The sequence below is a fragment of the Panthera leo genome, chromosome A3 (genome assembly GCF_018350215.1).
Source record: "Panthera leo isolate Ple1 chromosome A3, P.leo_Ple1_pat1.1, whole genome shotgun sequence".
NCBI classification, from domain to species: domain Eukaryota; kingdom Metazoa; phylum Chordata; class Mammalia; order Carnivora; family Felidae; genus Panthera; species Panthera leo.
In genome coordinates, this window is record NC_056681.1 from 14,745,100 (window position 1) to 14,772,668 (window position 27,569).

The following is a 27,569-nucleotide window of genomic DNA, read 5'->3' on the forward strand; positions in this document are numbered from 1 at the left end:
CAGGGGACAGCAAGTCTCCGCAGGGCTTTCATGCACGATCCAACTGCACCTACTTATTAATGCCAACTACGTATAAGACAGTATGCTTGGCACTGTTGAGGATGCAGAAATGAGAAGTTCAAGCCAACACACATCTATTAGCCACTGCTTTATTCTGGGCACTGCAGGGGATGTAAAGATAAGTAATTGAATTAAATCCACAAATGTTTATTAGCACCCATTATGTACAAGGCCTCCAGTATACTTGGCTCTGTCGGGGTTGCAGAGATGAGTCACCTAACTTAGCAAACATTTATTAGCACCTACTTTATATATATAGCCCCAAGGGGGTAGAAAAATAAGCAATTGCTTTCAATTCAATAAACACGTGTTAGTGCCTACTGGGTACATGGCAACTTTGCTAGGTATGTGGGGATGGAGAGATGAGCAAGACACTCCCCCTGACCTCAAAGTGGTGTCAGATCAGTTTCGTCTCTGGGGCCAACTCCGGTCGATTGGCAGTGACTGTAGGGTTGTGTTGAGAAGGAGTCTGAGGCCTCGTTCAAACTCTGGAGAAAACGCCGCAATCGATTAGTGATGTCTGCTGCGAGCAAAGGCAAGAGAACGGGGTGGCTCATTTGAAATTTTTTTTTTTAACGTTTATTTATTTTTGAGACAGGGAGAGACAGAGCACGAACAGGGGAGGGGCAGAGAGAGAGGGAGACACAGAATCCGAAGCGGGCTCCAGGCTCGGAGCTGTCAGCACAGAGCCCGACACGGGGCTCGAACTCACGGACCGCAAGATCGTGACCTGAGCCAAAGTCGGACGCTTAACCGACTGAGCCACCCAGGCGCCCCCGGGGTGGCTCATTTGGCAGAGGATTGGCATTGTTGGGCCCTGGGACTGGGGCTCAGTGGGCTGTGGAAATGGGCAGGGGCTCTGCCATGGCTGGTTTTTCCACGTATCCCAATTCCTCTGTGAGCAGCATCTTTAATAGATGGAAAAGAGGCCGTTTTGCAGTACAGTCCACGCTTCTTGGGACATTTACTAAATAACAGCTGTCAGCCAACACTGCTTTCGCAGAGCTATTTCCCTTTATCCTCACAATCCTGGGGAATAAGCAGGGCAGGTATTACTGTCCTCATTTAACCAATGAGGAAATAAATGCCGAGAGCGATAAAGTAACTTGCCTGAGTTTCCAGAGTAAGAGCTGGGGCCAGAACCGGACCCAGAACCCGGAAACGGAACCCAAGCCACTGGCCTCAGCCTGTGTGGGAAACAGCCAGGCACAGGGCCTTGACGGCTTGCAAAAAGCGCTTTCACGTCCCTGATCTCCTTTCACTCCCCCGGGCGCTCTCGGGTCAAGTGCTGACATGCCCATTTCAAAGCTGAAGAAACTGAGGCTCATGAGGGGAAGGAGATAAAAATTGGAAGAACGTACTCTCTGACTGCTGAATCCTGTGCTAGGGGGAGGGGGACGGTGGCAGGGAGGAAAGGAGGAGGGCAGGAGGCAGTGTATTCCCCAAGGGTCTCATTTGGGGAGGGCAGCAGCAAGCTGGGAGCCTCCGATTGTCCTGTCTGCAGCCAGAGAGAGTGTGGCTCAGCAGCCCTCGGGCCCAAGCCAGGAATCAATCGCTGGCCTCTGCAGAGACAACTTCTAAAGATGTTTTTAATTAAAGTCCAGGAAGATCTATATGTGCAATATCTCCTTGCCTAGCAACGGCACTGGCTCTCACCACCCAGGATCGGCGGGGGCGGGGGTGGGGGGCAGAGGACAGGAGAGTTTTTGGTGGGGAGAGGTGGCAGAGAGGAGCAGAGGCCCTGGCCCTCAGGAGTCGTCCCCATGGCCCAGGGAACCCGGACAGTGAAGACGGCATCCCTGCCTTTCTTTGTCGTTTCCATCAACAAATTATTCAACAAACACGAGCACCGTCTCTAGGCCAGGCCCCGTGCAAAAGGGTATGGCACACAGTGGGTGCTCTGTAGATGTCGGATGACTGAATGGAACTGAACTGTAAGAAAAAAAAAAAATGTTTGCTTTCTGCAACAGGCAGAGGGATCCTATCGCAGACACTTGCAATGTTTCTGTCCCAAACAAACAAGGTGACCAGACTACTTACTAGAGGGTCCCCTTTAAACGTGGAAAGGACAGAGAGCACAAGGGTCTCACACTGGAATGGAGGAGAGTCCTTTCTCTCAGGGGGACAGATTAGGCTTCCACAAATATTCAAGGGTTGCCTGCACGGGTGAGTCCGTGGCTGGGACCTATGAGGAGAAAGGGAGGGGACAGTGTCACAGAGGTCACTGGAGCCCCTGGAGAAGTGTGTTGGCAACATAGGGCAGCCTCGTCCAACGGAGCCAGAATTGTTTCTTCTTTTTGTCCCCCCTCCCACTCTCTCCCACTCTCCTCTTGCTTAATATGTATCTCTGCCTGTCTCTGTTTCTATATAAGTCTACTTTCTGACTTTATCTCTGCATTTCTACTTCTTTCTGTCACATTCCGTGTTCCACTTTCTCCCTGTCTCTATGTATCTCTGCCTCTCTGCTGCTCATCTCTCTGTCTCTGTCCTAATTTCTCCCCATATGTCGGAGTATCTGTTTTCCCACTTTTCTTGCTGCCCGTCTCTCTGAATCTCTGCCCCTGTAATCCCTTGTCTCTCTGTCTCTGACCCATTTTCGAGCCCCTTCTCTCAGTGCCACCCTCTCTGTCACTTGTCTCTGGGCCTGCATCCTCCCCCTCTATCCCTCTATCCCCCTCCCCTGCAGCCACACTCCTGCATTCTCCAGCAAGTCATTAGGCTGCCCTGGCTGGGCGGGCGAAAGCTGTGGAGGCCAGCCCAGTGAGCCGGCGTTATAAGTGATGATCAAAGAGGGAGCTGGGAGGGAGAGTTTGAGAAGGGGTTTGTTTCCCGTGTAATCTGAACGTTCCCAGGGACTCGACAAGTGGTTTTTAATTTTTAATAGAAAGCATTCCGCGCCGTTCTGGCAGCAGCAGGGGGTGGGACTCATTTTTTATAAATGTTTGAGAAGCTAAATGTGAGCTGAGGGTTTCCCCAGGCCCAGCAGGGCAGCAAAGGGAGGTAGGGAAGAGGCAGGATGGTAATAATTACAAACATCTTCGTAATAATGACACTTGGTCACCTCGTTTGAGGACTCTGTTCTTTTCCAAAGTGCTTCTTCTCTTTCATCTCATTAAAGGGCCTCCCTCACCCAGGGAGGCAGGAAGGAGGAGGTGTTATCTCCATTTCACAGAAGGGAAACTGAGGCCCAGTCAGGTTACTTTTCCCACAGCCACGCAGCTGAGGAGTCGGCGGGGATGACTTCCTTAAAGTCCCCTCCATACAGCGCCACCTCCTTCCTGAGCTAACTGGGACTCCTCCTGGGAGTCCCAGAGCACAGATAGTCAAGTTGAGGGGACAAGAAAAGAAAGAATTCTGGCCTGGGAACCAGGCCCTGGGTTCCAATTCTGACTCCATGACAAACCATGTCAGAGCCACCCAGATAAACCAGAGATGAGGGGTGACCATGTCCCCCCCCCCAATAATGGTGCCCAGACATCTCCTACTCCAGGCCGAGGACGCAGCCCCAGAGATCTTCTGACCATGCAGAGAGAGGAGAGAGGAATAAACGACTGAGCGCTGCTACATGGTCAGCTTTAGCAGCCGGGTAAACCCATTATCTCTAGTCCTCGGAGCATCCCTGAGAGGCAGAGGGGCGTCCTCTAGATTAAAGGTGAGGAAAGAGGTCAAACAGGGAGAAAGATCTGACCAAGGGCACAGAGTGAGGAAGTGGTGGGATTTGAACCCAAGACTCACTGGTGCCAAAGCCCACCCAGGGTCATCTCCTCGCAGGAGGGTCTGCTGTCTCATGCTGGTTTTGCCTGGGAGGAGCACTGCTGACTTGGTGGCGTGTGTCACCCTTACTTCTTCCTTCCAGGTTCCGGTCTCAGTACAGGTGCAGTGAGTCCAGGAGGGTGACCTGGTGGCTCCAACAGACCTGGGTTTGAGTCCTTCCCTACCACTTACTAATGGTAGAACCTTGGGAGGGTCATGGAGCAAAGGCTCGATGACTCAGTTTCCTCATCAGTTCAATCAGGGGTTTGGTTTAGGACGTCTGTTCTTAGCCTGGGATGCACTTTAGAATCACTGCGGGAGCTTTTAAAAATACCCTTGCCTGTGTTCCACCCCAGGAGAGCGCTGTTGAATTGGTCTGAGGTGGGGCTCAGCATCAGTTTTATTTTAAAGCTCCTAAGAGATTCTAATGTGCAGCCACGTTGAGAAACACTGGTTTCTGTGCTCCCCAAGGACCAGCCTTTCCATAGCTAACATTCCACATGGAACCCTGGGCCCTGAGATCCTGTTTTACCCAAGAATCACTTGGGCAACCCTTCCTATGCCAGCCTATAGGCCCTTGACCCCATGTAGCTCAACAGCTGGCTGGCATAAGCACCACGACGGTGACCAGCTCATCCTAGCCAATCCCAGTCCTGCCTCTGGAAGTCTGAGCTTGAACCAGCTGTTGGGCAGGAAGAATCCTGAATGCAGCTCCTTGCCATTCCCCTCCTCTACCCTCCCTCTCCTTTCTCTGACTCTTCCCTCTCTCACTTGCCTGTCCACTTCGACTCTTATTGACCTCCTACTTTATAAGGCCAGACACATGTGAGTTTTGATATCAGATCGGCCTGGGTTTGAATCCTGCCTCTTGCCAGGTGAACTTGGCCAGGCGCTGTCCTCAGTTCTGAACATGGGAAATCTATTTGTGTTCTCACAATGATCCTGAGAGTTTGGGAGTAATACTACCCTAATTTCACAAATGAGGAAATTGAGGCACAAACGGCTTCATTACCTCACTCAGCCTCATTTCTCTGTCTGTAAAGGGGAAATCTTAATAGAGCTTACTTCAAGCTTATTTTGCAAATTCCATGAGATAATATACGTAAATGGCTTATTGTAGTATCTAGCACAACGTAGTTATTCAATAAATGTAATCTATCATTATCGTCGGATAATGATATATAATAGTGGGTTTTGTTATCACTTATTATTAATTCACATTTTCACCCTTCCCTGTGCATAGCAGTTTCCTCATCTGTAAAATGGGACTGATGTAGGATTGTACTATGCTTGTTCCTATCAGCTCACAAGAGAGAAATATTGATTTTCTGTTTTGTGAGCCAGTTGATCCACATTGGTAGCTTGAAATTGGCCCTGGTGAGAGTATTTGGAAATCAACATGGAAATCAACAAACACTACAAAGCAGGGCCTTCCTCCCCACCCATCTACGCCTTGGAGACGATGGTTAAACATTTACCAGCACAACAGTGCATCCACATCATACAGTTGACCTGAGGACTAAAGGAGGGATTGGACATGATGGTCATTATAAAATACAAACTGCTGAATGTAGGGGGTATGACCCCGAGGTGGCCTCATAGCAGCCATAGGCCTGGCACCCTTTTCTCTGCTCATTCTGGGCTACGGCTGACTTGTGAAGAAAGTAGGAGGGGGTCTGGAGCTAGGGGAGCCAGTGGTGAATCACTGACCCTTCACCATCCCCACGTGTCGGCATTAACTGTAATGGCTGCAATAAAGAATCCTGGATTGGGGAAATGATTCCATCATCCCCGCAGGAGTCCCTGGGATGCAGCCAGGGAGACAGAGAGAGAGAGGGAGAGAGGAAGAGAGAGAGAGAGAGAGAGAGAGATCAACCATGTCCCTGGGGAGTCACTCAGCCTGACATTGTGCCTTGTCCAAGGGTGGGGGGAACAGGCAGAGGGGAATGACAGGGAGACCCTCTCTCATAACAGTTACAACAGCTACTGTTTATTGAGCACCCACCATGAGCCTGATGCTTTATGTATCTTCTCCCTTTGCAGCATGTCTGTGAGGGAGGCATGATTGTACTATTGTATACTGGCGTGCCTCTGCCTCCGAGACAACAACAACCTGCATTTACGGAGTTCTTAGCAAGGGCCAGGCACTGTCCTCGGTGCTGAACATGGAAATCTATTTGAATTCTCAAAACCAATCCCAGCAGTTCGGTAGTGCTATCATCCTCAGTTCACAAAGGAGGAATTTGAGGCACAAAGGGATTTGTGACGTGTTCAAGGTCAAACTGCTAATAAGTGGTGGAGTCATCACTGATCATGATTAAGTACCCTGGGCCACCGTCCCCGGAGCCACTCTGCCTGTGCTGACTCTGCCACCCAGGAGGGCTTTGGTCTCAGAGAGTCCTGGGCTCAAATCCCACCACTTCCTCTCTGTGTGCTCTTGGTCGAGTCTTTTTACCTGTTTGGCCTGTTTCTTCACCTGTACCCTGAAGGGGCCCACTCTGCCTCTCAAAAATACTATGAGGATTAGAGATGATGGATTTAAGTGGCGGGTGAAGCTGGACATTCGCTTCTCTGGGCAGCCCTGACGTGGTTGACATGGAACCACAGCCGCCAAAGAGAGGCGCATTGCAGGGCCGGTTTAAGAGGCTCAGGCTGGGAGGGGGGACACGGAGAGGGAAATGAGAAATGCAAAAGAGTGAAAAATAAATACATGTGTCTGTCTGGAATGATCGAGGGCCCCAGGCTGGAGGCGGGAGAGGCGGGCGGCAGGCTGGGCTTAGCAGAATTGCTGCAGTAGCATTTCCAAAGCCTCACTCATTAGCCAAGCAGTGAATGGGCCTCCCCTCCCAGCGTGCCACCCTGCTGGCCCAGAGAGTCCAACTTCAGCCACAGGAGGGCCCCACCCAGAACCTCATTGGGTCTGGGCGCCATCCCCTCCCTAGCAGGGCACTCAGAAGGCAGCATCTGCTGGAAGGGAGGTCTGAGTCTCATCCCCTTGGGTGAAACTTGAGGTCTCAAGTCTCATCCCCTTGAGGTCCTGAGCCCCCCCCCCCCCGAGATTCCTCTTGGGTCTTCTACCTCACCCCCTGCTTTCTGGAAAGGTTCAGATGGCCCAGAAGGCTTTGCCTGTGTCTCCATCCAGCCCCTCCCCCACCCCTCCCCTCACCCCCATCCTGTCCAACCTCACGTCCCAAGCCCTGATTTCGTCAAATTGAACATGATGTCAAATTAGAGCCATCTCTGGGACAGGCCGAGAGAAGCTCCCAGTTTAATGAGGCAGCGTCGAAAATCAATAACTTAATTGCCGCTGTTTGATGGACTTTTATCCAATTTATACTCTCCCCAGCAGCCTACGTGCAGAGCGTGCGGAGCATGTGGAGAAGTGTGTGTGTGTGTGTGTGTTTCTGGGGGCAGGGACAGTCTGGGCTCCTAGGGGGAGGGGCGAGGAGGGCAGGAGGGCCCATAGCCAACTACTTTCCAAAGGGAAAGCTGGGCCCTGCCATCCTCCTGCCCCAGATCCAAATGACACTGGCCTCTGAGCCCCAGGGAACTTGGTTATCCTCTGGGCTGCCCCAACTCTCATCGGGTTGGAGGGGGAGGAAGGGAGGAGAAAGAGAATTCCCTTGAGAAATCAGGAGGGGCTGGGGTGGGTAGGGAGACCCCTGCTTTGTGAGTCAGGTGCCTGGTTTCCAGTCCTGGCTCTAACCCTGGACCTAATGGCCTTAACTGATGAAGATGACCATTGCCACCACCCACTGAGAGACGGGGCCTAGTCTGCCCTGAGAGTTTAAAATGCATTCCCTCGACGTTAAGAGCCAAGGACTACCCCCATTTGCTGACGAGGAAACAGATTCAGAGAGGCTGCCTTCCTACAGCTGGGAGCCACCAAAGGGAGATTTGAATCCTGCTCTGATTCCATGGTCATGCTTGAGCCACAGGAAGGCCCCAGATCAGGAAGCGGGTTGGGAGTCGGTGTGGGGATGGGGACTGTGAGGGGACTGGCCATGACCTCCAGCCCGCATCTCCTCCCCCAGCTTCCCTGGGGTGGGGAGGACAGGCACAGCGGCCCCCGGGTGACCCCCCCGTCTCTCTTGGTCCCCCGGGCCCAGGCACATCGGTGATGCAGGTGATGGCCTCGGATGCGGATGACCCCACGTACGGCAGCAGCGCTCGGCTGGTGTACAGCGTGCTGGACGGCGAGCACCACTTCACCGTGGACCCCAAGACCGGTGAGGGGCGGGGCCAGGCCAGAGGGGCGGGGCCTGGGCGCACTCGGAGGAGGGGCGTGAGAGGGCGGGGCCAGAGGGCGGGCCAAGGTCTGCGATGGCCGGAGCGGGAGGCGTGTTGCCTGTTCCAGGGTTGCAGAGAGGGAAGGGCGGCCAGACAGAAAGAGCGAAGGGCTGAGGGACAGAAGAGAATAGGCCTGGGGGCGCCGGCAAGACTGGCAGAGAAACAAAGAAGCAGGATGCGGCCACATGGGGCGCCCTGAAAGGACTTCGGAGGTCCGAACTGAGCGGCCCTCGTGTCCTTGGTGCCAAACTGAGGCTAGTGTGGTCTGCAGCCCTTAGGGGGCCGGTCGTACGTGTATTCGGGGGAGTCAGCTGGTGGAGGGCATCTTTGCAGCAGTTGTGAGCGCTCTGTTCAAAGGGCAGTTGTTACGGATCTGTTGGGAGGACCCCGTTGGAGAAGAATGACTTCCTGGCTTTTTCTCCCTCCCCCAGCACCACCAAACACAACCCCCCCTTACTTGGTCTGAGGTTAGAACCCGATGACGTCTCTGAGGTGCCTTGCCAGAGTGGCAGGGAGGGCAGAGGAGGAGAGGCCCAGACCAGAGAAGCCCTGCGCCGAGGTCACACAGCGGGGCGGGGCTGCGGGCGCCCAGCAGGGTGTTCTCCCTGCGCCCGCGGGGGGAGGGGCAGCGCAGGGGCGACGGCGGGAGACGAGACGCGGCAGCCCCGAATGTTTACCTGGTGCCGTCTTGGGACTCACAGTCCGGCGGGGGCTGGGGCACACGCACGAGCAGTTGGGATGCAAAGTTGTGGAAGGTGGTGGCAGCTGATCCCCCAAAGGCTCAGAAAGTGCGGTCCTGACCGCGATTCAGAGAGGGGCATTCTAGGCAGCGGGCATGGTGCGGGCAAAAAACTAGGAAGGGAAAGAACAGCCTGAGGCATGAGGGGAATTGTAAGCAACTCAGGACTGGGGAAGCAGGCAGGCTGAGATGTGACGTGGGCTGGCTGGCAGGGGCCCGACTGGGCCCAGTCAGTATAAGCCAGGCTCAAGACCTTGGATTTTATTCTAAGGGTAGTGGGGGAGGGTGTATGTGCGTGATGGATCTGGGTTTTGGGTTTTTGTTTGTGTGTTTGTTTTCTTGGGGTCGGGGGTTAAGGATTCCAGGCTATGAGCACAGTTATAATTGTATTATCTCACACATAGTATCTTTGTCATTTTTTTTCTCCTTGCAAAAGTAATACATTTTAGGAAACATTCCTACATTTAAAAATGTTAAAAAAAAAGAAAGAAAGAAGAAAAGGAAAAAGAAAACAAAATTCCTACCCTTGTCTCCAGTAATTGCGGCCCAAAGGTAGCCACTTGGTGTATATATCCTAGGAGATTTTGGACTCACTCACTTGAAAAATATTAAGTTTTTTAAATAGGTAACACATTTCAAGGTTCAAAACTCAAAAAGTAGTCCAAACAGATATTTAGTGGAAATTCCTCACCCCTTCCAGTCCCCCAGCCGCCCAGTCTGTGTCCCCAAGGCAACCAATGTAATTTTCTTGGATATCTTTCCAGAGCTATTCTATGCATGTACAAGAAAATAGGTACATGTATTTGTTTTATTTTTCTATACAAACGGTAGCTATAAACACACACTATACACACTGCTTGCCTTTTTCACTTAACAATACATCTTGAAGATTATTCTATATCAGTACATAAAGAGCTTCCTCATTCTTTTATTTAACAGCTGTTGTGGATACACTAAAATTTATTTCACCAGTCCCCTATTGATGGACACTTACGCTGTTTCCAATCTTTTGCTACAACAAACAATGCTACAGTGAATAACCTCATACATATATCATTTTGTGCTTGTGTGAGTATATCTGCAGGATAATTTCGGGGAAGTGGAGAAGCTGGGTCAAAGAGCACATGCATTTGGAGTCTGGATAGATAATGCCGAAATGTACCAGATTACACTCCCGAGAGCCACGTAGGAAGGCACCTGTTTCCCCTCCTCCTCCCCAACACTCTGGGTTCATTGATGACTTTTAGGCAGGGAAGTGACATGCTCAGGTTTTCATTTTAACAAGATCCCTCGGGCTGCTCTCGGTAGCATGGCTCAGAGGCAGGAATTGAATTCAGGGAGACTCAGTAGCCTGGGGTGCCCAGCAGAGAGCCCCAAAGGACAAACACCAAGGTCTGTGCCTTTTCTCAGCCCCTACCCAGGCTCCTTAACCTGCTCCATCCAGTTAGGGAGCCAGAGATGACACAGGATTGGTGGTGAGGTTTAGTTGAGATGCGGAGGAGGGAGAATGAGGGATGACAGTGAGATCCTGCCCAGGGCAAACCTTGGAGACCTGGATGAATGTAGGGGACTAGATTGAGGGGTTCCCACCTTTGGGTCTTGGGATGGGAAGGGGCCCCATCTACAGCAACAGAAGGAGGAATGTGGATTAAGAAAACTAGGAGCAGAAGAATGAGTGAATGTGCCCTGGGATCTGGTGCAGAGCTAATTAATTCCATTTTAACCATAGTGGCTTTAAGATGAGCGAAGGGAGGAAAGAAACATTTAGAACATCTAGGAGGCCGTCCGAAATATGGGCCCAGAGCTCTCTGAATAGCCGGGGCTCTTTAAGCTTTGGTCTCCCATGCACACAAGAGGAATAATAAATTCTCATCTCACATGATTACTGTGAGGGTCCAACGGGAGAGTTCCTTCACTCACTCAACAGCTCTTTGTTGAGTGCCTACTAAGTGCCTGGCTCTAAGCATATGGCAGGAGGCAAATCTAAGACCCTACCCTCCAGGAGCTTTCATCCAAGGAGGGAATACAGACAGTAAGCATATCAATGTGTAACAGAACGTCAGGTAGCAACAAGACACAGAAAGCAGGGTAAGGGGATTGACTTAGCTGAAGAAATCAGGACAGGCCTTTCTGGGGAGGTGACCTCGGGCAGAGACGCGAGTGAAGTGAGGGTATGAGTGTCTAGGAGGGAGCGTGCAGGCCAAGGGAGCAGCAAGCATACGAGGTGCTCGGCGCAGTATCTGCTACCTGCCCATACACCGAGGGGCTGCTGCCGCTGCTGAAGCCTTCATTCATTCAGCCCGACGAGGGGGCCTTAGAGTTGATCCCCTTTCAGAAAGAGAGGAAGAGACGGGAGATGGAAAGAAGGGAGGGGCCGGGATTGAGTCTGGGAGGTGGCAGGGGTGAGCAGTTGGAAGACCAGACTCCAAGACGGTGAGGACGGCCAGGTTGTAAGCCAGAGCATGGAGGAGGGTGGCAAGTGGGAGGCGGTGGGGCCCAGGGGGCGGGGCAGGAAGGGCTCCCAAGAGGCCAGCAAGCGGGCACCAGGCTGGGAAGGTGAGGCAGCGCACACGAGCTCCCCTCCTAGGGTCCTCAACTTGCTCAGTCGGAGAAGGTCTTTGCTGACATTTCCCAGGAAGGACCAGACTCCCCTCCCCCGCCCCCCACCTACCCTTGCCTTCAGCCCCACTGCAGGAGCCGCCCTGGTGCCATTCCCAGCCCGAGCTCCATTTCCCCAGCCAGGAATATTCCGCTGATGCGGGTCTATATTTAGCAGCTGCTGCGAGGTACAGTCTGTTCTCGCTGTGCAGATAGCAGGGAGCAGAGCCGGAACGGGCCCTGAGAGGAAGGTGTGAGGGAAAGGAGGAGGCGGGGTGCCATGAGGCCGAGTGCCAGAGGAGGAATTAACTTGTGTGTTTTAAAGGCCAGGCCTGCCAGCAAGCCCCCCACAGGGGCTACGGGGATGGCATTTGTGGGCTAATGAGGCATCGCTTGGGCTCCAGGGCCCCTTCTGCAGAATTTGGAGGGGACAGCAGGGGTGGCGAGGACGACAGCTGGAACTGGGGGCGATGGGTGAGGACAAGGCTGCAGGGAGCCGTGGCCAGGTTCTAATTCCCAGCCCCCTCCACTACCACCGCCCCCGCAGGAATAGCAAGGCTCTCTCAGAGACTTCAAGATACCTGCTGAAAAGTCTCAGCTGGGGCCAGACATGTCTGTTTTCCTGGGATGAATGAAACAAACCTTTGCTGAGCACCTTCTAAGTGCCAGATCCTTGGGTCAGGATGATAAACTAAATCTGGTTTCTGCCCCCACGGGGCTTTTGTTCCAACAGAGAAGCCAGAGACCAACAGACAATGCCACCCAGACAGTGAGAGGGGGGACAGAGGGTCCGTGGCCGTAGGTCAGGCAGTCCAGATGTTTACTGAACACCTACTATGTGCCAGACCCGATAGGTAAGATGATGAACAAGGCCAGTATGAACCTCTGCCCTCATGGAACTTATTGATCGGGTACCCAAATCCAGGACTTGAGGAGTGGGGGGATCATCAAGGCATCCCTGGAATGTGAGACCTGTCACTGGCAACTTTGTCTCATTGAACTGTAGCCCCATTTTATAGAATAGGAAGCTGAGGCTCAGGGGGACTCAAGAACTTGCTCAAGGTCAGATAGCATGTAAATGGTGGAAAGAAGACTCAAACCAGTCTGTCTGACTCCAAAGTCCCTCCTTTTTGTACTGCCTCATATGTGACTGTGTGGCCCTTATGCATAGTAGGTCCTCAATAAGTAGTAAGTAGCATAGTAGGTCCTCAGTAAGTAGATCTAATGAATGAGTGAACGAAGGGACTTACCGAGCCAGAAGGTCTCAAGAACGACTGTAGGGGCGCCTGGGTGGCTCAGTCAGTTAAGCGTCCGACTCTGGGTTTCAGCTCAGGTCATGATCTCACAGCTTTGTGGGTTCGAGCCCCACATCAGGCTCAGTGCCGGCAGTACAGAGCCTGCTTGGGATTCTCTCTCTCCCTCTCTAGCTGCCCTTCCCCCACTGGTGCTGTCTCTGTCTCTCTCAAAATAAATAAATAAAAATAAAAATAAAAGAACGACTGCATGGGCTGATTTGGGACTTTTCCCCCAGAGCCGGGGGAAAAGGCACCAGCCTCCAGGGTGCTCCTCCCAGCATCAGAAGGTGGAAAGTGGGGAGCGGAACATAGCAGGTAACAAAATATGCCGTCAATTCCTCCCACCCCTCTAGATAAAGTGACTTTGCCACTGCTCCTATCGAGAGGGGAAGTCTTGAGGGGTGCCTGGCTGGCTGAGTCTGTACAGCTTGAGACTCTTGATCTCAGAGTCATGAGTTTGAGCCCCTCGTTGGGCTTACTTAAAAAAAAAAAAACAAAAGAAAAAAAGAGGTAGAGTCTTGAATCTGGGAGCAGAGACTGTGTTCTGCCAAGTTCCAGATTAGACCTTAGGAGACCTTGTGGCCTTCACTCTTCCTCTTCGAAGACCACCATCTAAGGAAGCTAGCCGGGCTGCTAGAGACAGGGGAAGCCCCAGCTGACAGCCAGGACCAGCTGCCACATGTATGAGCCATGAGGCCACATTAGGCCTTTCAGGCAGCTGATGAGCCAGTGAAACGCGGCTGCACGAGTGAGCCCAGGAGAGGAACAGGCCCGGGAACATGATTTCTCCATCAGCTCTCTACGGCTGTATGACAAACTGCCCCCAAACATAGTGACTTCAAGCAGCAACAGTTTATTATTGGTCATAATTCTGTGCGTTGGCTGGGCAGTTCTTTTGCTGGGGTCACTCGTGTGGCAACAGTCAGCGGGCCAGTCAGCTGGGACAGCTGGCGTGGCTGGGCCCCTCCCTCCGTGTGGCCTTTCCTCCTGGGCTTTTTTCCAGCACAGTGGTCTGGGGGTTCCAAGAGGACAGGCCCCCAGCACACAAGGGCTGGTCGAGCCTCCGCTTTTGTCACACTCGCTGATGTCGCGTTGGCCAAAGCAGGCTGCGTGGCCAAGAGTCCGTGTGCGAGGCGGTGACCCAAGGGTGTGCGTGGCAGCTGGTGTGCTTTAGGGGGAGCACTGCAACCTACCGCTGGTGTGATCCCAGGGCTGGGTCTAGAGGCAGCAGAGCCGCTGGGTACCCACCTCCTAGTCTCCCAGAGATGACAGCTGATCATCTACGTGCCTTCGTGACCAGTTTCCAAGTGAAAAGAGTTTAGTGTCCCCACGTCCTCTGGAGCTAGAAGTGGCAGGGGCAGCAAGGAGTCCACCCACGGGGGTGGACCTCGGCCAGAGCCTAGCCCTCAGCCCCACTCACGAGCTTTTGGAGCACGAGCTCACAGATGCTCGGCGGCCCCGAACCCGTTCAACACCCCTCTACATTCAGTGAGGTCCTGGATGCAAAGCGAATGCACACAGCTTAGCAGGCGGTAAGGGCTCCACTGCTCAGCTCCCCTCCGGGCCCCTCTGACTGGTGCACTCAGGGAGCGCCTGTCTCTGGTCCGGTGGCCATGCCACCATCGGTCTATCTGTTGTCCCCTTTCCTCCCTCCCACCACCTTTCTTCACCCCTTCCCAGCGCTGTGACTCCGTTGCCTGTCTCGGTTGTTCTCTGCCTTTCTTTCCCCGTTCCGTTCTTTCTCTCCCTGCTCCTCTCTCTCCAGGCCTTTGGCTTCCCGTTCTCTCTCCATGTGTCCTCCTGAGTGTGCATTTCTCTCTGCTTGACCACTCCCCTCTTTTCCTCTCTCTTTCTGGGCTCCTTAGGTCTCCCTGTCTGTTCCCTGGTCACAAAGGCACTGTCCCCAGTGCCTGTCTCTCTCGTCTCTTCCCTCCTGCCTCTCACTAGGTTCCTCTCCATCTCTCTTCCCCAGGCCCCCGTGTCTTTTCTGTCTCTTCTCTCTCGTCTTCTGCTCTTTCCCTCCTTCCAGCCCCCCGGGGCAGACAGCACTGGTGGGCCCACCTTCCCCGTTCAGTCCCTGCCATCTGGGGCTGCAGAGCCTCAGCGGACAGACCAGGAGAGGCCCCGGGCCCTCCCCTCATCACCAGAAGGGTGCCCTGTTCCCAGTCCCAGTGTCCGGGCGCAGCACCTGGGGCGGGTCAAGGAGGGCCTGCTCTGACCAGAATTGGGGCTGGTGGGGCGGGTGCTGCTACTGACATCTAGTGGGTAGCGTTATGCCACCCAAAGCGGCCATCGCGCCAAGTTGAGAATGCCCGTTCTTCGGGGAGGTATTGTATCTGTCCCATTTTACAGATAAGGAGGTTCAGAGGAAGGGATTTGCCCAAGATCACATGGCCAACAAAGGGCAGATCTGGGATTTATCCCAAGTTCAGCTGCTTCTAAGACCCCTCTGACCTGGGGAAGAACCATTCTCAGAGGGGTCATCAGCAGGGAGCCTATTGAGGGGACTGGGAGGCCGCCGATGGAGGGTCTGCACGGCTCTTGATCAGACAGACGACACATTTTCCGTATCTCCGTGCGATCCCATAAACGCAGGGCCACCTCCTAGATGCCCTCCCCCTGCCTCCCCCAGCCATACGTACAAATGCACACATACGCTGCAACCTCTCCCCTCGTTCCGTTGCCTGTATTGGAGTCTGGGGGCTGTCTGGGGACATCAGGAGCCGGAGATTGGGTTTTATGGGGCGCATCGCGGGGCCGCTGGTGCATGACTCCACCTGGCGCTCAGGCCCCGGGCACCACCTGTCACCACCTGGTCCTCGGCAGGTTGGAGTGAGTGGCGGGGGAGGCTCTGAATGCCTCATCGACTCTCCCCTCCACCTTGGGCTCCCACTGGCAGGGAGACAAGAAGCCCGGCCTTCCGCTCGGCAGAATTAATCCTGCGGTCACCCCCATTCCTGCGGCCCCTGCCCCTCTTGCCCTGACAGCTTGAAGGATCACCTGATCAGTGATCAGCTAGTGCCTGGACAGAGCATCTAGGGCCGGGCCAGGGCACAGGGACCCCAGGGCTGACTCCGGGGTGGAGAGGGGTGTGTGAAAATAAGAGTGCGCACTTGTAGCTGTGAGGGTGCACGTGCGTGGGCGTGTATGCGATCTCACGTAGGTTCTTGCGTGCACTCTTATGTAAGTGTCTGGGACGTACCCGGTGTGTGAATCTGGGTGAGTCGGTTCCCTGTAACACTCCGCGAGCCGCTGCTCCTTGCCTGGCTCTGGTGAGCGCCACCGACAGATGAAGAGCACATCTGTTTGAGCAGGTGTGAGTGCGAGTTATCTGTACGAGCACATCTGCGCGAGCGCGTGGGGGAGCGTGTGCCCTCGTGCGCGCCGGCCGCTGGGCCTGCTTCTGGACATTGCCACCTCCGTGTCTGCCGCGCTCCCCTCCTGAACTTGCCCGAGCCCGGCCGCTGCCCGTGGCGGGGTCTCCGTGTCAGCCGCCAGCTCGTGGGGCGGGGGGGGGGGGGGGGGGGGGGGGGGGGGGGGGGGGGGGGGTGCGCATCTGTGACCTCACTCTCACTCACCCACAGGCGTGATCCGGACGGCCGTGCCCGACCTCGACCGCGAGAGGCAGGAGCGCTACGAGGTGGTGATCCAGGCCACAGACATGGCGGGCCAGCTGGGCGGCCTCTCGGGCTCCACCACCGTCACCATTGTGGTCACCGACGTCAACGACAACCCACCCCGCTTCCCACAGAGTGAGTGAGGCCTTCCCAGGGGGACACGGTCACATCTGCATCTGCCCGGTAGACGCCCAGCACCTCTCCCGTCCGGCTGCCGTGGCGGGGGTCCTGGGGGTCTCCGTTCTTCCTTCCAGGCCACCAAGCGACCACATGACCTCATGCTTCCCCTTCGGCTTCGGCCAAAGGAAGGACTGGAATCTGTCTGTCCACCCAAGTCACCCACTTACCCCCAGGCCCCCGCCCATCGTGCTTCTTGCAGAGGAAGCCCTCAGAGTTGTCTGATTTCCCACGCGGCCACATAACGTGGTTACCCTCCCACCCCTCACCTTGCTTCCTGCCGAGGCTGAGCCCCATCCGTCCACCTGCTCCAGCCCCTCGCTGGCCCGACCGCACACCCCACTCTGCTTATTCCATGTGATGTGCCGCAGACCCAAGTTTGCAAAGGGTAGGACTGGTGGGGGGCACGGGGGTACAGACAGCAACTGCAGCCAGACCCAGGCCGAGGTCCACCCACACTGCATGGAGAAGCTGAGGTCCGGGGTGACAGGCCCGTCCCCACAGTGAGCCCAGAGGACAGGACCCTGTTCTGAATTCTTTCCGCTCTCCGCCTCTCCTGGCACAACCGGGGATGGGAGGGTGGCTCTCTGGCCGAGTCCCTCACCCCCCCCCCCCCCCCCCATCAGCCCAGCCAGCCCCTCTGTCCAGGCCTCGGCTGGGAGCCGCACTGGGGAAGCTGCCGAAGCTGGCAGAGACTAAATGCCGCGGGGAGCCGGGCTGATCCCTATCGGAGAGTCATTACTTGAGGTCTGCTGCTCTCACATTAGGCCCGCCACAGGGGACTGACCCCCGCGAGATAAGGGAATCCAATCCCTTAGCTGAGAGCGCACCATCATCAGGGCCTAGCGCCTCGGCCCAGACTCAGAGTGGGGTGGGCAGAGCCGGGAGCCAGCTCTGTGTCGCCCGGGGGGCCAGGGAGCCCCGTGCGGAAACTGGCCCGCCCACTCCCCCGGCCCAGCCGCACTGCTGATGGGGGCGCTTGGAGGCAGCGTGGGGACGGGTGGGGACCTCCCAGTCTCATGCCCAGTTGTGCGGGGCTCTGTGCCAGCTCTGAGCTGCAAGCAGTGGGGCAGAGCAGAGGAGAGGGACCCCAGACCCCCGGAAGACTCTTGTCTACTCATTCGCTTATTCATTCTTTCTCTCTTTTGAACATTTCTCTATTGTGAGCCATGCACCCAAACGGGAGGGTGTAAAATATAAATGGCCCGTTTGGCAAATAATTCTAAAGCGGACACTTCCCGCAACCACCCTTGAAGACCACCCCCCCCCTCCGAAGCCTCCATGTGCCTTTCCTGATCATAACTCACCCCCACAACCCCTCCTCCAGAGTTAACCACCATCTGCTTTTGTGATTTGCCACCTCTTTGCTTTGGAGTCACTTGACCTATACACGCATCACCTGACATCCCTCCTTAAGTTCACCTGTTTTTTTTAACCTTATATAAACAGAATCCTACCATATAACCTAGTTGTGTCTTGCTTCCCCACCCCCCCCCCCCCCTCTTAAAATTCGTTTGTCATGCTTGTGGCTATAATGTATTCATTTTCATTGCTGGATCGTGTTCCACCATGTACCCATTCTATGTCGAAGGACATTTGGTTTGTTTCCAGTTTGAGGCCATTATGAAGGATACTGCTGCATACATTGCTGTACCTCGCTGAACATCTCCACGTCGCGTGTTGCGCGCATTTCCCCAGTGTATGTACAGAGGAAGAGGGGAATAGCTGCCTCGTGGGATGTACTCATCTTCAGCTTTACTAAATGAAGCCAGACTGTTCCCCCCCACGAAAAAATGCACGCATCCGCTGTAGGACATCCTCACCACCACTTGCTATTGTCAGACTCTTGAATCCGGGTTAACCCGGCGAGCATAGACGAGTAACTCCTGCTCCTTTCCGTTCATTCACTCCCTAGTCACTCACACATTTCATTTATGTGACAGTTTGGTGTTCTGCCAGGCTTCGAGGACGCCTGATGAATAAGAGATACGGTTCCTGCCTCCCAGGAGCTCACACCCCAGACAGAGGAGAGAGGAGAGGGTGGGGAGAGAACAGGCAGAAAGGGAGAGGGAAATGAGGGAAGCCTTACACGAAGTGGGATGAGCTTGGTGGCCCTGGGGCACAGGAGCAGAGCCTGGAGGTTAGTCTGAGAAGGCTCCCTGGAGGAGGGAACGTTCAGGAAGACTGAAGGAAGGGTAGGAATTGGGGAGGGCGCAAGAGAAGGGAAAAGAGAGGGAGATAAGGCATTACAAGTACCTCCGGGAGGTCTGGGCTCGGGGAGAGGGAGGCTGAGGCTGCAGACTTGGGCAGGGGCCAGGCAGCAAGCGTCCTGTGGGGCAGGCCGAAGGTCTCGGACAGCCTCACCTCAGGGCAGCGGGAGCTATGGAAGGGATTCAAGCAGGGGAGTGGCACCATCAGCCTGTTTTAGACAGAGCCCCGCGCCGGCTGTTGTGTGAGAATGAATCAGAGGCCGCCGTTTCACACAAGTCATCCAGGCTTGGGGACTCCAAGAGGCACATCCCCAGCTGCACGGCCCCTGCGTCACCTGCACTGGCCCATCATTTAGCAAATGACCCTCATCTCGGCCTCAACTCTGGGACGAGAGCAGGGTACTGCTTGTGTCCCATCTGACCTCATTTCTTCTTGTTTCTGCTCTGCTTCTCCCCTCCAGCCACAACGGCCATCTTGCCATTCTTCAAACACGCCAGGCATTTACACCCACCTCAGGGCCTTTGCACCTGCCATTCCCTCTGTCTGGAATGCTCTTTCCCAAATATCTGCTTGGCTTACTCCCTCACCTCCCTCAGACTTTTGCAAAAATGTCATCTTCCCCGGGAGCCTTTCTTGATTCCCTTATTTAAAACTCCACACACACCCTCATCGGTATTCTCCGTTCCCCTTCCCCTACTTTATTTTTCTCCAAAGCACCTATCACCATTTGATATACTGCCTGTTTTACTGATGTGATTGTTTGTGTCTTTCTCTTCCTGTTTAAGAGGAAGGCACTGAGAGCTGGGATTTGGGTCTGTTTTGCTTGTTGCCATAAGCCCGGTGCCTAGAACTGCATCTGAGATGTCACAGGTGCTTAACAAATCTGTGGAAATGAAGGAATCAATGTCATGAACACCAACGGCAACAGAAAAATCAGCATGAAGCCCCACTACTGTAATATAGTTTGTTCCCGTTATCGAGCAGCCACCATGGGCCAGGCTCTGTACTAAGCACTTTTCATGCCCCATCATCTCAGTTAATCGGGATAATGGCAGTGCTGTTAGGAAGACACTATTATTATTTCCATTCTACAGATGAGGACACCAAGGCTGAGGATTACACAGCCAGGGCTGACTCCAGAGCCTGGGCCTTGACCGCTGTGCTCCTCTGTGCCCCTCGTGGGCAGATGGGGAAACCGAAGCCCTCCAATCTGCAGGCACTTTCCCTAACCAAACAGCAAATAAACCCAGGGTCAGAATGAGGACCCTCCTCTTTGCACTGCCCGCTTGGGAGCCCCTTGCAGACACTGTCTTCCCTGGAGCCCATCTGGATCCCCCCTCTCCTGTCCCCTAAAGCTGGTGGAAGTCAGGGTAGGGGCTGCTCCCCATCCCTGTTCACAGCTGTGTCCCCTACAGAGATGTACCAGTTCAGCATTCAGGAGTCGGCCCCCATCGGCACGGCTGTGGGACGAGTGAAGGCCGAGGACTCAGACGTGGGCGAGAACACAGACATGACTTACCACCTCAAGGAGGAGAGCGGCAGCGGCGGCCACGTGTTCAAGGTCACCACGGACAGCGACACTCAGGAGGCCATCATTGTAGTGCAGAAGGTGTGCCCCCCCCACCCCCCCCCACCCCCCCCCACCCCCCCCCCCCCGCCGCCTGCCGCCTCGAGGGACAGGGGAGGCAGACCCAGGGTGGCCAGGTCTGGGAGGCCTCCGAGCAGCCAGACAGCCCCACCCCACTCGGCTCCAGAGATGAGGTCGCTCCAGAGACCGAGGACCAGCCTGGGGAAACAGTGATGGTACCGGTCCCATTTTACAAATGAGAAAACGAGGCCCAGAGAGGATACGCGGCCTGTGCAGGTTGCACAGCTAGTTACGCGAGCCAGGATTCAAACCAGATTTGGCTGTGTGCTCATGTAATCACTGCCACGGGCTCCTTTGAGTCCACACCCTTCACTCTCATCATTTCCTTTAATTCTCGTGTTTCCCTCTGAAGAGACTTCAGTCCTTCGGCCCATTTTTGCCAGTGAGAAAACAGAGGCTCAGAGAGGTAAAAGGGCTGGCCCAGGGTCACACCAGGAGGGGGCAGAGTCCGGATTTGAACCCCCGGTTGGTCTGGTCACTCCAGGATGGGATGCTCACTCCCTGCCCTTGTCCAGAAGCTAGCTCTCCCCCCCCCCCCCCAGCCAGATTGTGTCGCCCTAAATCTGCTGCTGTCAGCCTGGGTCCTGCCTTCTGGGACCCACAGCAACACCTGCCCCGAGGGCCCTTCTTTCACTCAATGAGCATCTAATGACCTGCTCCCTACCTGGCCTCCAGGGTGTGAAAAGAGAAGACCCCCAGTTTCTCCAGCTATTTCCCATAAGATTAAAATATAATAGCTATTACTACTAATAATAAAGTGTAGACTGTGTGCTAGGCACTTTTCAACTGCTTTTCATGTATTAACTTATTCGATCCCTAGGGTACTATTATTGCCCGTTTTATAGATGAGAAACTGAGGCCATGAAAATTCAATAATCTGCATCCAAGGTCACGTACCTTGCAGAGCAGAGTAGGGCTATGAGCCCAGGCAGTCTGGCTCCAGAATCCGCCCTTTTTTTTAAAATAATTTTTAAAGATGTTTTTATCTATTTGGGGCGGGGGGAGGGACAGAGAGGGAGACAGAGAATCCAAAATAGGACCCACGCTGTCAGCGTGAAGTCCGACATGGGGCTGGAGTCCACAAGCCATAAGATCATGACTGAGCCATCCAGGCACCCCACACTTTTTTTTAATGTTTATTTATGTATTTGGGGGGCAGGTGCAGAGAGAGAGGGGAGGGGAGAGAGAGAACCCAAGTAGGCTCTGTGCTGCCAGCACAGAGCCCGATGTGGGGCTCAGTCTCACGAACCCGGTAAGATCAAGACCTGAGCCGCAATCAGGAGTGGGATGCTTAGCCAACTGAGCCACCCAGGCGCCCCCAGAATCTACCCTTTTTTTTTTTTTTAACTTTTTTTTAACTTTTTATTTTATTTTTGAGACAGAGAGAGACAGCATGAACGGGGGAGGGCCAGAGAGAGAGGGAGACACAGAATCCGAAACAGGCTCCAGGCTCTGAACGGTCAGCACAGAGCCTGACGCGGGGCTCGAACTCACGGACTGTGAGATCATGACCTGAGCCGAAGTCGGACGCTTAACCGACTGAGCCACCCAGGCGCCCCCAGAATCTACCCTTTTAAGCTTACATGGCTTTCAGTCTTCTGAGCTCCATTTGTCCTCACTGGAAGATGAGCCCATTTCACAGATGGGGACCAGCATCACAGAGCAGCAGAGTCAGGTCCCAAGTCCCGCCTCTGCATTTGCTCTCATCCCCAGGCTGCTCCTAATCCCCTCCCCCCATCCCGGGCCCCTCCCACCTGCTCCAGCCCTGGCGCCTGAGGCGTCTCTGTGGAGTCACGCCGGCTCGGGGAGCGGAGCCCATGCCTGATTGATGGCCTGGCTCCAAAGCCCATCGCTCACTCACAGGCTCGGCTACCGCCAGCCTCCCTGCGTCCTGATTTCCCAGGCAACAGGACAGAGGACGGAGGTGGTCCTTTTGCTGCTGGAAAAGGTGCGGGGGCGGGGGGGGGGGGGGGGGATGTTCTGAGAGAAACGGAGGGTCTCTACGCCCGGGGCAGGTCCCCAGGAAGGTTACCCTTGCCACTCAGATAGCTCCCCCCACACTACTGAGGTGGCTCAGCTGCACCACTGTGATTTCTCTTTGCTGTAAGGCGTTGTCTTTAGAAGGCCGGAGCGGACACACAGCCCTGGAGCTCATTCATCAGAAGGTCACCCATTAGTACTCCCTGATGAGAAGCAAGGCTCAGCATGGGTTTAGCCAGATTTCCAAGGAAAGCTCTAAGGCAGCCTGGCTTATCAGGCTCAACTCACATTAGTTGCTGCCGCCTACACAGCACACCGGGGGAATGTCTCTTTAACTCTCACAACTGAGGCCCAGAGAGGCTAAACAGATTGCCCACAGACACACAGCTAGTCAGCCGCAGAACCAGTGCGCTGTCCTCTCCCGTGAGGAGGGGCCAGGACTGGAGAGCTGCGCTGGCCCCGGGTTTGAGTCCTGCCTCTGCCGGTGACTAAGTGACCTTGGGCGAAGTTACAGAGCCTTCTGGGCCTCCACGTGCTCCTGTGTAAAATGAGAGAATCACAACCCAAGCCTCTTAGGGATGCTGTAAAATTAGATGAGTTAATGTGTTTAAAGCGCCTGGTGCCTAGTAAGTGCTTCGTGAATTAATAAAATGAATCAAATGCCCCAACATTCTGTGCTGGGAGGCGGGAAGTGGCGGGGTGGGGGGGGGGGGCAGTTGCCTTTAGCCCTGATGGGCTGTGTGTCCCTAGGCAAGACTGTCCCCTGCCGTCTCACTTTGCCCACCTGCGACCAGGGAAGGTTGGTCTGGGTCTCCAACCGCCGGTTCCTTGGTGCAGTCCATCACTCGGGCTCCCCGGCAGGGTCGACATGACCTTGGGCCAGCCCCGCCCCCTCTGGGCCCGCCCCCCTCACCTCCTCTCCAGACGCGGACCCCACCCGGCCCCCTCACCCGCCCTCTGCTCCCTCCCCGCAGCGCCTGGACTTCGAGTCCCAGCCCGTGCACACCGTGGTCCTGGAGGCCCTCAACAAGTTCGTGGATCCCCGCTTCGCTGACTTGGGCACGTTCCGCGACCAGGCGATCGTGCGCGTGGCCGTGACCGACGTGGACGAGCCCCCCGAGTTCCGGCCGCCCTCCGGCCTCCTGGAGGTGCAGGAGGACGCGCAGGTGGGCTCCCTGGTCGGCGTGGTGACGGCGCGGGACCCCGACGCCGCCAACCGGCCCGTCCGGTGAGACCCCCGCCCGGGGCCACGCCTGCTGCCTGCTATCGCGCCACCGCCCCTCGGACGGACTGCGGGCACAGGGGGAGGGGCGGGGGGGGCGGGGAGAGAAGGAGGGTGGACACAGAGACCAAGGAAACGGGTGTGAGAACGGTCACCGAGAGGCAAGGGACTCAGGACAAGGAGGGAGACCCAGGAGCGACAGACGCCGCAGAGTGAACCGGGCTCAGCCCCTCTCCTCTGTCTATACTGGCTCCCTCGGTGCCCTCAGCCTATCCGTCCACATGCCTATGACCCCCGATTCCACACTCTTGCTCACCTGGCCATCTGGCTCCCCAGGTCTCTCCACCCAAAGAAAACAAAAACATAAACACCCTAACGGTTGTTCACATCAAAAATGTTGGAGACCCCCTGACTCCCGCCTCTCTCTCACACCTCCCTCCGAACCACCGGCACGTCCCCGCCATCCCCACTTTAGCAGACTATCCAGAATCTGACCGCCTCTCTCCACGTCTGCTGCTACCCCCATTCCTGCACTTCCCCCTACCCCGCGCAGGTCTCCCTGCTCCTGCCCCGCCCCCTCTTTAATCCGGAACTGGCCCGGGAGGCTCACGATCCTGCCCAAACAGAAATCAGAGCATCGCCCTCCTCTGCTCAGAGCGTCCCCACCCCCCAACCACCACCCAGAGGCGCCCATCTGGCTCAGAATAAAAGACCAAGCTCTCACAATGACCCCCAGAGCCATGAGCTCTGTACCCTCTCTGACCCTTGCTCCCATGGCCCTGCTTCCTAGTTCTCTGCTCAGCCACACTGGCCCCCTCACAGCCCCACAGATGTACCAAGCTCACTCTCGGCCTCCGGGCCCTTTGTGACTGTTGATTCCTCTGCCTAGAACGTTCCCCTCCTTAGTACCCCCGCAATCTGTCGTCTTACTTCCCCCGGGTCTTTGCTCGACCCCCACCCCAACCCCCAGCCCCACCGCATCACGATCTAACATGCCACCTATTTTCCTGACTACTTTGCGTGTCTCCCTTCCACTATAAGATAAGCTCCGTGAGGGTAGGGGATTCTGTTTACCCTCAGGGCCTAGCCTGACGCCCAGCACTCAGTGGACACTCACTGCCTGCATGGTGAGTGACTGGAATAGAAAAGCAGAGAAAGACTGAGAAAAGAGACAGAGAGAGACTCAAGGGGATGGGGAGAGACCCCCAATGGGAGGAGGAGGCCAGAGAGAGGGGGGAGCCAGTGGAAAGAGGAGGAGTACCTAAAAGAGGCAGAGGGCCTACCTGACAATGTAGAATCAGCGGAGATTTGCTGAGAAAGCCAGAAAGGGGAAGAGAGAGAAACAGACACAGGGAGAGAGAGGGGCGAGCAGGGAGGGAGGCAGGAGGGTGGAGGGGAGGGGATGCTGCAGCTCTGTCGGTGTCCCTGGGAGGGTTGGGGAGTCCCTGACTGTGACCCAAGCTGGAAGAAGGTCGGACAGAAGAGAAGGGAAGAAAGGCTGCAGCAGAAACTGATCCAGAGGACGTCAGGGGGTAGGGGCAATGGCCATTGTTGGACAGACAGGAAGGAGATTCCTGAGCTCCCTGCTTCCTCCCCGAAACCCCTGTACATAATCAGTAAGTAGTCCCTGAACCAACTATATGGCTGAGCAGTGAAGAGAGGGAGAAAGGAGGTTAGTTTGAGGATCTCTGCATTACACAATTCCGGATGGGTAACATTCCCATCACCATCCATGGGAATGGTTCCCTGAGTTGTACAGTGCACAGCCTGTGCAATCTTACATGGCGGCCCTGGGTGAGGACGCAGAGAGGCCATCCTGCCACTGTCTGTGGGCTCCCAGACTGGGAAATGCCCTCAGGGGTCTTAAAAGACCTCCTTGGAGGAGGCAGGAAACTAACCGAGCTGGTCCCTGTGTATGGTCAGGTGTAAATACGAGGTGAAGGGCATTCCAGGCAGAGGAACAGCATGTGCAGACAGATGGAGGCAGAGGAGTGGTAGATGTGCCTGGAGAAGAGCAGCTGTGATGGCTACAGTGGACTGAGGGAGACGAGGCAGCAAAAGCCAAGTGTGACAGGCCTCGAGGGCCTCTGTCCAGAGGGCCTGGGCCGCCCCTGCCCTCCTCACTGCCAGAGCCGTCCTGCCGCCTCTGATGCCCTTCCGCCCAGGCATCTGGCGGCATCTCCCTAGCCTCTGGCTGGACCGCAGACCTCTCCCAGGAGGGAATCGACACCCACTTTTGGGAGGAAACTGAGGGCCAGGCCGGGGAGGAGGTGCCCCCGGAACCTTCCCAGGGAGTTGAGAGCCAGCAGTAGGAGCTGAGTCCTTGCCTCCCAGGTTAGTGCTCCTGTCTGCCTGCTCCCCTCCCCTGCAGTGTGGCTCTCACACCCCCTCTTAGTCTCCCCCCTCCTCCCTCCCTTGGCTTCCCTTTCCTCCGGCTTTTATCTGCTCGGAAAGGGCCAACTTTGAAACCAGCTTCTCACCTTCTTTCATCTCTCTTTGCTGGCCCCTTCCCTGGGGCTCCTCAGCGAGGAGCTCGAGACAGGTCCAATTTAACACCACAAACATTTACCCAGCTCCTCCTCATGCCTGCCCGGCCCTGAGCCAGGCCCGGGGAAGCTGACTCAGCCAAGGGCAGAGCTGGGGAGGAGCACCCCCGTCTACAGAGGACAGACATGGAAACAAGAGGCCGGTGAGGTGCCACTGAGAGACAGAAGGGCTCCTCATGGGACCCAGGTACTGCCCAGAGCCCAGCTTGTATCCCAGCTCCTGATCTCTAAGGGTCAGGGACTCAAGTCACCACCTACAAAGGTAAAAAAAACCTCTTCCCCGGACGTGTAGAGTCTGCCTTCTCCCGGGGCGGGGACACAGTCAACAAGTAGTAAAGCATTCGTTGACACAGTCTTGAAATAATTGCAGAGAAGAGCTATGAAGGGAGTAAACGGGGTAATGGGATAAGGAGGGTTGGGGCAGCAGGGGCTACTATGGAATGAGTAGCTGAGGAGTTGACAGATGAGCTGAGATCAGATAAAGAGAGAGGCCGACCTGTGAAGCTGTGAGGAAGAGCGGTCAGGTTCAGGTGGAGGGAACAGCGAGTGCAAAGGTCCTGAGGCAGGGGCGGCTTGGTATGTTCCTAGAGATGAAGACATTAAGTGGTGTCCTGGGAGATTTTGCTTACCACATTAGACACCTGGGGGATGCAGAGGTGCAGATACACAGAGTGATGTCTTTCTGAGTTCTGCACTGGGAAGAGGGGACGGTGCCTCGCATTGTGGCATTTCCCCCTCAGGAGGAATCATACTCGTTTTACAGAGGGAGCTGAAGCACAGAGAGGAGAAGTGACTCTCCCAGTGTCATTCCGCTTGAAAGAGGAAGGAATGGTTTCACCCATTATTGTCAGCTTCTTGAGTCCAGCCTCCGGTTCGTTTCCACCCCGGCTTCTAACTCTCTGTGTGGTTAGGTGTCCTCCCCGGTGCGGAAGACACAGAGGTGAATCAGACACGGGCCGACAGGAGGGCTAGGCCCCCACGTGAAGGCATCTAGTGACAGATCTAAGTCCCGGTGGTCTTGGCCTGAGGCAGGGGCTGGGGGAGTACAGAACTCCACGGAAGGGCAAGTAATCGGTGCGCGCCACGGAGGGGAGTGAGCCCAGGCTTCCCCAGACGGCCCCAGAGCAAGGCTGAAGAGGCGAGGTTAGACCAGGGAGAGGGCGCTCCAGGTTGGGGTGACGGGGAGCGCCGGGCGATAGGAACAGAGCCATGGAGCCAGGAGGTTAAGTCCAGCCGCAGGATGATTAGCTGGACGAGCTCGTGTCAGGGTGTGCGGGCGATGAGGACAGAGGGGCACTTGGGACAGGCTGGGAAGGACCCTGAACGTCAGGCGAAGCAGTGGGACTCTGCTTAGGCGATGGGAAGCCTTGGAAGCTTTGGAGGGAGGAAGGACGGTGCTCGGATGGGCTCCTCTCTGAGGGGCAGAGAGGCCC

The 27,569-nt window shown here is 55.5% G+C and overlaps 1 protein-coding gene across 1 annotated transcript in view; it reads left to right on the plus strand.

The window, feature by feature from the left end:
- The window catches only part of CDH22 (cadherin 22), a 67,152-nt gene that overhangs the window by 13,393 nt on the left and 26,190 nt on the right, over window positions 1–27,569 (plus strand). The window contains exons 3-6 of the mRNA XM_042930791.1: window positions 7,923–8,042; window positions 16,320–16,487; window positions 20,156–20,349; window positions 23,343–23,596. Coding sequence (XP_042786725.1) covers window positions 7,923–8,042; window positions 16,320–16,487; window positions 20,156–20,349; window positions 23,343–23,596 — 736 coding nt within the window. The remainder of the gene's footprint in view (window positions 1–7,922; window positions 8,043–16,319; window positions 16,488–20,155; window positions 20,350–23,342; window positions 23,597–27,569) is intronic.